The following is a 12,178-nucleotide window of genomic DNA, read 5'->3' on the forward strand; positions in this document are numbered from 1 at the left end:
TTGTAACATCTTGAATTTACCAATCTGATGGTCATTTTGGGATATTTCACCATATTTGTTTTGACAAAGTAAAATTACTATAGGGCTATATTCATGCTTACATATATTTATTTTATTCCCAGCAGATGGAGGTAACAGCAGGAATATGTCGGAAGAATATCTCATTTTTTCACCAGACTATAAAATAGAAGATAACATCACACAGGATGATCCAGGAGAAATCCCCATTACCCCAATCACACATCTAGTACCTCACAGTGCCGATATGTCATCTGACCCCTCTAACCATGAGCAATGTTCTCCTGATAACTCAGACACTGTTACACACAGTACAGCTTTTAGAGTAGCCACAATCACTCCGTGTTCTATAGTTGACAAATGTTTTACACAGGATACAAATCTCAATACTCATCTGCCAGCTAAGGCCCTTGTGAAGCCATTTCCTTGTTCTGAGTGTGGGAAATGTTTTAAAATTAAATCAACTCTAATTAGACATGAGAAAGGTCACACAGGGGAGAAACCATTCCCATGTTCTGAGTGTGGGAAATGTTTTACAGATAAATCAACTTTAATTAGACATGAGAGAGTTCACACAGGTGAGAAACCATTTCCATGTTCTGATTGTGGTAAATGTTATGCATGTAAATCACATCTAAATAGACATCGGAGAAGTCACACAGGTGAGAAGCCGTATACATGTTCTGAATGTGGGAAATCTTTTACCCGGAAATCACATCTTATTATACATGAGAGAAGCCACACAGGTGAGAAGCCATTTCCATGCTCTGAGTGTGGGAAATGTTTTACAAAGAAATCATATCTTGTTAAACATGAGAGTCATCACACAGGTGTGAAGCCATTTTCACGTTCGGAGTGTGGGAAACAGTTTACCCAGACTTCAGGTCTTGTTAGACATGAAAGATTTCACACAGGTGAGGAACCGTTTTCATGTGCTGAGTGTGGGAAATGTTTTACACATTATTCAGCTCTAGTCAATCATGACAGATGTCACATGTGAGATGTCATTTTTCATATTCTGTATGTGGGAAATTATTTTATTTATATAGTGCTGTTTTCCAGTATGACTCAAAGCCACTTTACAAGCATAAAAACCATACCACAGGGGTTTAGTATTGCAGCACAAAGAAAAGAAAAAGTGACCAGAACAGACATAATGAGCTTAATGCAAGGTTGGTGAATCATTTTGATTAATACGTTTCTCAGATTACATAACCCACCCATGAAAGGTACAAGACAAGGAAGCCATTTTGAACACAGAACATAGGTTACCCTGGGAGTAGATTTCATAAAATGGGAAAATTACAGTTGACTAAAGCTAGAGGCAGATCCTTCACATAACAATCAGTTCCAAGTATTTTTCATCCCAGTCATGGGCATACCAGTCGAGGCAGCCATCTTGGGTGCAGTGATTGCAAAATACACGCTATAGTGCGTTTTCACGTGTTACAGGCAGTGAGGAATCCATTCTGGAAAATTAGCTGGACCCAGAGGATGTGCTTTCTCTCATTGACCCGTGTGCACATCAGCCAATAGGAATCCTCTTATCTCCCCATCCAATTGCTGCAGGCAGCGTCTTCCCATGGAATTGCCATTTGAGACGTCCTTACCTACCTGCCAATGTACCGCTCCAGGCAGAGTGGGAAAGCAGCGGCTCAGAGCTCCTGGTAGCATCAGCAGGCACCAGGCAGTGATGTGTGATGACAGCGGAGTCCATGCACTTGACTTACACGGCAGAGCATCTGTGATTATAGTACATTGGCAGTGTATTTAGAAGGTGGACCCCGTGTGAAGGTGGCTCTGGCAGCACCTGGCATATTACATGAAGAGCTGGGAAGATGGCTACACCCTGACAGGATTCAATTAAGTACAAGTGGGTGGGGGGTTTCTTTTGTTACTATGGCAGGTGGGGGTGCTGCTAATAATATAGGGTAGATCAGAGTAAGCTAACAAAAACAATGCAGTGTACTATGGTGTAGTGGGGCATGGGGTGTGTGAATGTTTAGCTGCTACTACTATGTTAAGCAATTTACCTTTACCCTTCCCTACCCCAGCATTGCCTGCCCCTAACCTTTCCCCCAGTATTGTTTCAGCTTATATCTTCCCCCAGCACTGCTTGCCTTCCAGTACTGCCCCAACTGCTATCTACCTTAACCATCTCCCTAGCCCCAGCATTGCCTGACCCTATCCCCCTTCTTGCCCTCCAGCACTGTCCTTACTCCTATCTGCACTTGCCCCCTCCCCACCCCAACTGTTGCTTGCTCTTAACCCCCTCTGACCTCCAACTGCTACCTGCCCCATCACTGCCCAAGCTGCCACCTTACCCCAGCACTGTCCCAACTCCTACTTTCCCTCAAGCCTCATAATGTGATGTGACCCAGAAACAGCAGAGTAGGACCCAGTTATATAAAGTGAGGGGTCCCTGGGACCCACAACTTTTTGGGCGTTCAGCACAATCGCTGTGTATAATGCAAACGTTATAATGTGTGAGATAAGCCATACAAACAAATAAGACATGTACTGAATGAATAGATCCAAGCATCGTTCACCCTGCCCAAGAAAGAACCATCTGACAGGGGGTACTATTTGCGGAAGTGTAACATCCAGATATAGGGGTAAAAATATAGAAGTTGACTACACAGGTATAAACAGCTGCATTATGGTGATAGCACTATCAGAGCTATGGTAAAGTTTATAAAAACATAAAAATAATGGAGTAAACTGCAACAAGCCACAAGAGTCTGCTTCTACGTAACGTCTTTCTTGCTCAAGTATGGGGTCTTGTCACATCCAACAGTTGTGTAAGACTGGGTCACAGTGTGGGACTGTCCCCAATCCTAGCGTATGAAGTACGCTCAAATTCCAAATCCAGTACAAACTCAATGCTTTAGATCACAGGTTCTCAAACTCAGTCCTCCGGACCCCACACAGTGCATGTTTTCAAGGTCTCCTCACATAATTAGAAGTGAAATAATTAGCTCCACCTGTGGACCTTTTAAAATGTGTCAGTAATTATTACACCTGTGCACCTGGTGGGTTACCTGCAAAACATGCACTGTGTGGGGTCCTGAGGACCGAGTTTGAGAACCTGTGTTTTAGATGCAGATATTCAATGTGAATGGGTTTCAAATAATTCAATTTTTTAGGAGATGTAGGGTCAGCTGGTACAGGGGGGAGGGGTGTTTGAGCAATTTATTCAAAAAGCTAGTTAATGGTGGGAGATATTCAGGGCCGGTGCTAGAGTGTTTGGCGCCCCCCCTGCAAATAATAAATTTGCGCCCTCCCATCCGTAAAAAAGGGATAGCGCACACTGCAAAAATGGGTGTGGCCACACAAGGAAGCGGCGTGACCACAAAGGTACCCACAATTCAAATTACGCCACACAGTATTACAATCTTATGCACATTAACCCAAACTTAGTGCCCCTGATTCATATTATGCCACATAATAGTGCCACTTATTCACATTTAAAATTGATGACAGGGCCAGTTCTAGATCTTGAAGACCTCAGGGCAACAGTTTCCTCTGGCCATGTTCAGAACAGGGACAGTGCGCGCCGAAGCCGCGCGAAAAAGTATAGGACCACAGAATAGTTCCAGTTCACATAACCCCGCACAGCAGTGTCCATTAGTCACATTACACCACACAGCAGTGTCCATTAGTCACATTACACCACACAGCGGTGTCCGTTAGTCACATTACAGCACACAGCAGTGTCCGTTAGTCACGTTACACCGCACAGCAGTGTCCGTTAGTCAGATTACACCGCACAGTAGTCTCCGTTAGTCACGTTACACCACACAGCAGTGTCCGTTAGTCACGTTACACCACACAGCAGTGTCCGTTAGTCACGTTACACCGCACAGTAGTGTCCGTTAGTCACATTACACCGCACAGTAGTGTCCGTTAGTCACATTACACCGCACAGCAGTGTCTGTTAGTCACATTACACCGCACAGTAGTGTCAGTTAGTCACGTTACACCACACAGCAGTGTCCGTTAGTCACGTTACACCGCACAGCAGTGTCCGTTAGTCACGTTACACCGCACAGCAGTGTCCGTTAAGTCACGTTACACCGCACAGCAGTGTCCGTTAGTCACGTTACACCGCACAGCAGTGTTCGTTAGTCACGTTACACCGAACAGCAGTGTCCGTTAGTCACATTACACCGCACAGTAGTGTCCGTTAGTCACATTACACCGCACAGTAGTGTCCGTCAGTCACATTACACCGCACAGTAGTACCCTTATACATCTTATGCCATACAGGAGAGCCGCTATTACACGTTACGCCAGAGTAGAGCTCATTATAAACATTATGCCAGGTACAGCCGATTATACACATTATGAAGTAATTGAGACCCCACTGCAATGGCAGCCCTCAGCGCAGTTAGCCAGTGGCAGCAAACTGTGCATGCGCAGTAGGCGTGAGGCCACACACATTGAGGTCACTTCCCCAATGGATGCGACCACAAAGTGATTGATAGTGGAGTTAAGTTGTTGCTGGGGTGAAGCTGGAAAAATGGGGGCAGGCCGGGACATCACACGCAGCCGCTCCCCCCAAAAAATGGCTGCTGACCAGGCTGCACTGCCAGGGGCAACCTTAGATCAGATGCGTCCTCAATCAAATTTCGGATGCATCGGGAGTCGGTGCCACACATGCTGGGCGGCCTTGCCTTGTGCTGGGCGGCCCTCAGCATGTGAAGAGATGAACGCAGATCTGGCTGCCTATGCATCCATCTGCGTTCACCTCTGAATAACCCCCTATGCCAGGTACAGCTCTCATTCCCTCTACAGTGCGGCCCCGTTACCTGCAGGAGGTCCTGAATCAGGCGCTGCTCCTCCTCTTCCTTCTCTGTCTCCTCTTCCTTCTCTGTTCCTTTACAGGTGGGGGGGGGGGGGGGGGAGTAATCACACTAATCACCCTCCCACACCGAAATGACCCTGGCTGGGGGCACAGGGATCATCAGGCACTATAAAGTTTTTAAAAAAACTTTTCTCATAAGGGGGCGTGGCCTCGCCTCCCGCGATTAGGCCATGCCCCCAATACAATTCGGAGGGCGGCGGCAGCGGAGCTGTGAGAGGGGGTGAGTCTGTACAGTGCGCGCTGCCTGCTGCAGTCTCACTGGGGAGGAGGGGAAGGGAGCTGCGCTACCCGCGCCGCTACCTGTCATCTAGTCTGACAGGAAAAGCGGCTGCCGGCAGCAGCAGGGTAGCAGAGCAGGGAGAGCGCCTTTTCACCTCAGCGCCTCCCTGCATTGCATACCCTTGCTGAGCGGGTAGCGCCGGCTCTGGAGATATTGTAGCCTCACATTTGCAAAACAGACTTTCAATACAGACTATTCCTGAAAAAAACATCAGGTTTGGAAGAATAAATTATTGTACCTGTGAAGAGCTAAGAGATTGTTTTAAAGCTCCAGTCTTCTTAACTCCATGCTTTAGATGACATGCTTAAGATGCAGGCTCTCAAATGTTTTCTCTGTCACACAGGTGAGAAACCATTTCCATGATCTGAGTGTGGGAAATGTTTTACACACAAATCACATCTTGTTATACATCAGATAACTCCCGTTCTGATTTAGGAAAATGATTGAAGTCACAAAAACTTTATATTGTCCTCCAAGCAATCTGGTGTTCCTTAAAATGTAAAGGTAATGGGTGGAATTCAAATGTTTGAAAAGTCAGTTGGGTGACTGTTTTCTCCTGTCTATTAGATAGGAAAAACAGACTCCCAACTGACTTTTCAAACATCTGAATCTCCCCCAGTGAATTTGTATTTAACCTTGCCTTATATTATAAATATGAACGATTAAACAGTTTTTTAATTGTCTTGAAGTATTTCTTGCATAGAACTTGCCACACATTACATTCAATGAAATGTTATTCCTTGTGTTAAAATATAAAATCTTTTATCTGAAAGGTTTTGGCTGTTACCTTAATCTGTGTTTACTTTTGTCACCTTTAACACTTCTGCAAATTAGGCATGAACAAAATCTGTGGATCCTCTTTGTCCTTATAAAATCTATTTTAGATTCTTGTAGTGCAACTGAGGGTTCTGAGCTTTCCTATACATGAACTTAGACTGAGCAGGAATGACTGCTTTCAGAATAGGTTCCTGTTTTCTAAAATATGCCAGTTTCATTGTATAGCTCACCTGTTTGTATTATGGACAGAGGTGGCTCACTCATAATAGATGTCTTTATGACTAATTTCTCTAACGTCCTAGTGGATGCTGGGGACTCCGTAAGGACCATGGGGAATAGACGGGCTCTGCAGGAGACAGGGCACTTTAAGAAAGAATTTGGATACTGGTGTGCTCTGGCTCCTCCCTCTATGTCCCTCCTCCAGACCTCAGTTTGAATCTGTGCCCGGACGAGCTGGGTGCTACTTAGTGAGCTCTCCTGAGCTTGCAGGAAAGAAAGTATTGTGTTAGGTTTTTTTATTTTCAGAGAGATCTGCTGGCAACAGACTCCCTGCTACGTGGGACTGAGATGAGAGAAGCAGCCCTACTCACTGAAGATAGGCCCTGCTTCTTAGGCTACTGGACACCATTAGCTCCAGAGGGATCGTACACAGGATCGCACCCTTGGTCGTCCGGAGCCGCGCCGCCGTCCCCCTCGCAAAGACAGAAGACGGCGTCAGAAGCAAGAAGACTTCGAAATCGGCGGCAGAAGACTCCAGTCTTCATTTGAGGTAGCGCACAGCACTGCAGCTGTGCGCCATTGCTCCCACACTAAACCCACATTCTCTGGTCACTGTAGGGTGCAGGGCGCAGGGGGGGGGGGCACCCTGGGCAGCAATTTGAGACCTCTTGGCAAAAGTAGCATATATACAGTTGGGCACTGTATATATGCAAGGGCCCCCGCCATATTTTTACACAGAAAAGCGGGACAGAAGCCCGCCGCTGAGGGGGCGGGGCTTCTTCCTCAGCACTCACCAGCGCTATTTTCTCTCCACAGCTCCGCTGAGAGGAAGCTCCCCAGGCTCTCCCCTGCAGAATCACGGTAGAAGAGGGTAAAAAGAGAGGGGGGGGGCACATAAATTTGGCGCAAAAACAGTATATACAGCAGCTACTGGGTTAACACTAAGTTACTGTGTGATTCCTGGGACATATAGCGCTGGGGTGTGTGCTGGCATACTCTCTCTCTCTCTGTCTCTCCAAAAGGCCTTGTGGGGGAACTGTCTTCAAATAGAGCATCCCCTGTGTGTGTGGTGTGTCGGTACGCTTGTGTCTGCATGTTTGACGAGGAAGGCTATGTGGAAACAGAGCGGGAACAAATGAATGTGGGGACGGCGCCGACACCCGATTGGATGGATATGTGGAAGGTTTTAAATGATAATGTTACTTCCTTGCATCAAAGGTTGGATAAAGCTGAAGCCTTGGGACAGCCGAGGTCTCAGCCCATGCCTGATCCTATATTGCAGAGGCCGTCAGGGTCTCAGAAGCGCCCACTATCCCAAATTGTTGACACAGATGTCGACACGGATTCTGACTCCAGTGTCGATGGCGATGATGCAAAGTTACAGCCTAAAATGGCTAAAGCCATCCGTTACATGATTATAGCAATGAAGGATGTGTTGCACATCACAGAGGAAACCCCAGTCCCTGACAAGAGGGTTTATATGTATGGGGAAAAAAGGCAAGAGGTGACCTTTCCCCCTTCACATGAGTTAAATGAGTTGTGTGAAAAGGCTTGGGAATCTCCAGATAGAAAACTGCAGATTTCCAAACGGATGCTCATGGCGTATCCTTTCCCGCCAACGGACAGGTTACGCTGGAAATCCTCCACAAGGGTAGACAAAGCTTTAACACGCTTATCCAAGAGGGTAGCCCTGCCGTCACAGGATATGGCCACCCTAAAAGATGCTGCAGATAGAAAGCAGGAGGGTATCCTGAAGTCCATTAATACACATTCAGGTACCCTACTAAGGCCGGCGATTGCGTCGGCCTGGATGTGTAGTGCTGTAGCAGCTTGGACAGATACCTTACCTGAGGAACTTGATACCTTGGACAAGGATACTATATTACTGGCCCTGGGGCATATAAAAGACGCTGTCCTATATATGAGAGATGCTCAAAGAGACATTAGCCTACTGGGCTCTAGAATAAATGCAATGTCGATTTCTGCCAGAAGGGTCCTGTGGACTCGGCAATGGACAGGCGATGCCGACTCAAAAAGGCACATGGAGGTTTTACCTTACAAGGGTGAGGAATTGTTTGGGGACGGTCTCTCGGACCTGGTCTCCACAGCTACGGCTGGAAAGTCAAATTTTTTGCCATATGTTCCCTCACAACCTAAGAAAGCACCGTATTACCAAATGCAGTCCTTTCGATCACAAAAAGGCAAGAAAGTCCGAGGTGCGTCCTTTCTTGCCAGAGGCAGGGGTAGAGGAAAGAAGCTGCACAATACAGCTAGTTCCCAAGAACAGAAGTCCTCCCTGGCTTCCACTAAATCCACCGCATGACACTGGGGCTCCACAGGCGGAGCTAGGCCCGGTGGGGGCGCGTCTCCGAAATTTCAGCCACAAGTGGGTTCACTCCCAGGTGGATCCCTGGGCTATAGAGATTATGTCTCAGGGATACAAGCTGGAATTCGAAGAGGTGCCCCCTCACCGTTACCACAAATTGGCCCTGCCAGCTTCCCCCTTAGAGAGGGAAATAGTGTTAGCTGTAATTCACAAATTGTATCTTCAGCAGGTGGTGGTAAAGGTTCCCCTCCTTCAACAGGGAAGGGGTTACTATTCAACCATGTTTGTGGTACTGAAACCGGACCATTCGGTCAGACCCATATTGAATTTAAAATCCCTGAACATATACCTGAAAAGGTTCAAGATGGAATCGCTCAGAGCGGTCATCGCAAGCCTGGAAGGGGGGGACTTTATGGTGTCTCTGTACATAAAGGATGCTTACCTTCATGTCCCCATTTATCCACCTCATCAGGCGTACCTCAGATTTGTGGTACAGGATTGTCATTACCAATTCCAGACGGTGCCGTTTGGTCTGTCCACGGCACCAAGAATATTTACCACGGTAATGGTGGAAATGATGGTGCTTCTGCGAAAGCAAGGGGTCACAATTATCCCATACTTGGACGATCTCATAAAGGCGAGGTCCAGAGAGCAGTTGCTGATCATCGTAGCACGCTCTCGGGAAGTGTTACAACAGCATGGCTGGATTCTAAATATTCCAAAGTCGCAGTTGATTCCTACGAGCCCTTCCTGGGCATGATTCTGGACACAGACCAGAAGAGGGTTTATCTCCCGATGGAGAAGGCTCAGGAGCTCATGACACTGGTCAGAGACCTATTAAAACCAAAACAGGTGTCGGTGCATCACTCCACGCGAGTCCTGGGAAAGATGGTGGCATCATACGAGGCCATTCCCTTCAGCAGGTTCCATGCGAGGTCCTTCCAGTGGGATCTGTTGGACAAGTGGTCCGGATCACATCTACAGATGCATCGGCTGATCACCCTGTCCCCCAGGGCCAGGGTGTCTCTTGTGGTGGCTGCAGAGTGCTCACCTTCTCAAGGGCCACAGATTTGGCATTCAGGACTGTGTCCTGGCAAGCCTCCGAGGGTGGGGAGCAGTCACACAGGGAAGAAATTTCCAAGGTCTGTGGTCAAGTCAGGAGACTTGTCTTCACATCAACATCCTGGAACTAAGGGCAATATACAACGCCCTACGTCAAGCGGAGACCCTGCTTCGCGACCGACCGGTTCTGATTCAGTCAGACAACATCACCGCAGTGGCTCATCTAAACCGCCAAGGCGGCACAAGGAGCAGGGTGGCGATGGCGAAAGCCACCAGAATTCTTCGCTGGGCGGAGAATCACGTAAGTGCACTGTCAGCAGTGTTCATTCCGGGAGTGGACAACTGGGAAGCAGACTTCCTCAGCAGGCATGACCTCCACCCGGGAGAGTGGGGACTTCATCAAAAAGTCTTCACGCAGATTGCAAGTCGGTGGGAACTGCCACAAGTAGACATGATGGCATCCCGCCTCAACAAAAAGCTACAGAGGTATTGCGCCAGGTCAAGAGACCCTCAGGCGATAGCTGTAGATGCTCTAGTGACACTGTGGGTGTTCCAGTCAGTCTATGTATTTCCTCCTCTTCCTCTCATACCCATGGTACTGAGAAACGTAAGAAGAAGAGTGAGAACAATACTCATTGTTCCGGATTGGCCAAGAAGGACTTGGTATCCAGAGCTGCAAGAAATGCTCACAGAGGACCCATGGCCTCTCCTCTAAGACAAGACTTGTTGCAAAAGGGGCCCTGTCTGTTCCAAGACTTACCGCGGCTGCGTTTGACGGCATGGGAGCTTTGGTATAATCCCCATGGTCCTTACGGAGTCCCCAGCATCCACTAGGACATTAGAGTAAATAAGATTTTACTTACCGGTAAATCTATTTCTCGTAGTCCGTAGTGGATGCTGGGCGCCCGTCCCAAGTGCGGACTTCTTCTGCAATACTTGTATATAGTTATTGCTTACATAAGGGTTATGTTATGGTTGCATCAGGGTTGATCTGATGCTCCGTTGTTGTTCATACTGTTACCTGGGTAAGTTTATCACGAGTTATACGGTGTGATTGGTGTGGCTGGTATGAGTCTTGCCCTGGATTCCAAAATCCTTTTCTTGTACTGTCAGCTCTTCCGGGCACAGTTTCTTTAACTGAGGTCTAGAGGAGGGACATAGAGGGAGGAGCCAGAGCACACCAGCATCCAAATTCTTTCTTAAAGTGCCCTGTCTCCTGCGAAGCCCGTCTATTCCCCATGGTCCTTACGGAGTCCCCAGCATCCACTACGGACAACGAGAAATAGATTTACCGGTAAGTAGAATCTTATTTTATCTTTCCTTTTTATATTGATTAAAACTGATCTTTAACGTTTGGGGGTTTTTTGTTGTTAAATCCTTGTAACCATTTTGAATAAATAATTTATGAATTTCTCTGACGTCCTAGTGGATGCTGGGTACTCCGTAAGGACCATGGGGAATAGACGGGCTCCGCAGGAGACTGCGCACTCTTAAAAGAAAGATTATGTACTATATCTGGTGTGCACTGGCTCCTCCCTCTTTGCCCCTCCTCCAGACCTCAGTTAGAATCTGTGCCCGGCCAGAGCTGGATGCACCCTAAACTGTATATGTGCATTAACCCCCGCCATTATACATTTAAAAACGCGGGAGAAGCCCGCCGCTGAGGGGGCAGGGCTATCTTCCTCAGCACACCAGCGCCTTTTTCGGCCTTTGCGGATGATCTTTTATATTTTAGTGATCCCATAAAGGCGTTCCCTTCATTACTGACCACGCTCCATGATTTCCACTTGATCTCGGGCTTCTTAATCCATTTCGATAAAACAGAAGCTTTGGCTCTTGGACCCAAGGCCACACGAAATTGGGGCTCCAGATTTCCCTTTAAATGGGCAACTGGTTTTATAACCTACCTGGGCTTACGCTTTTCACCTACCCTAGCCGAACTATACCCACTGAACTTTTCTCGTGTCATTAACAAAATGATTGAGGATTATACACGCTGGCAAAACTTACCACTCTCATATATAGGTAGATGCCTGTCACAACTGAGGGCCTGAGCTGACGGGAGGCAGCCTCAGTTGTAGGGGCTGAGATGTAACGGAACCTGGGAGGTTGTATCAGACCCCTAGACATGTAAGTAACATGTAGAATAACTGCCCGAAGGCGTGACCACGACAACCAGGATAAAAGTCAATGATGTTTATTATGACAAACTCCGTAACACAGCAGCAAATAAGAAAACATAAAAGTCAGCAGGGAAATAATACAGTTCCTGGGTACTACAGGGTGGCAGGGACCACAGGGCTCTGGTAGCATGAGATAGTTGTAATAATCTTCTAGGTGGAAAGTCCTTACCAGGCCCGACTGTAGCAATGGAAATAGCCCAGGATCGTACCAGCTGGTGTTCCAGGAAAAGCTGGGCTGCTGTGGATAAAACGGCTGCTGTGGGTACTGGCTGGAACCAGACTGATGTTAACACGGAGTGGATACTGTCTGGAACCAGTTAAATGATAAATGTAACTTGAGAGCGATGAAATATGGAATGATGTTTGGAGATTGAGAGCGGTGAAATAATAATGCCGGTGATAAATGATAATCTGCAGAAAAGGGTACCGGCACTTTAAGAAGAGCT

General features: G+C 47.3%; 1 protein-coding gene across 1 annotated transcript in view; it reads left to right on the plus strand.

The window, feature by feature from the left end:
• Nucleotides 1-12,178, plus strand: part of LOC135057192 (uncharacterized) — a 244,293-nt gene that overhangs the window by 71,708 nt on the left and 160,407 nt on the right. Inside the window, exons 9-10 of the mRNA XM_063963087.1 lie at nucleotides 123-1,014; nucleotides 1,225-1,247. Of these exons, the coding sequence (XP_063819157.1) occupies nucleotides 123-1,014; nucleotides 1,225-1,247 (915 nt within the window). The remainder of the gene's footprint in view (nucleotides 1-122; nucleotides 1,015-1,224; nucleotides 1,248-12,178) is intronic.

Source organism: Pseudophryne corroboree, chromosome 3 (assembly GCF_028390025.1).
Source record: "Pseudophryne corroboree isolate aPseCor3 chromosome 3, aPseCor3.hap2, whole genome shotgun sequence".
Classification (NCBI taxonomy): Eukaryota; Metazoa; Chordata; class Amphibia; order Anura; family Myobatrachidae; genus Pseudophryne; species Pseudophryne corroboree.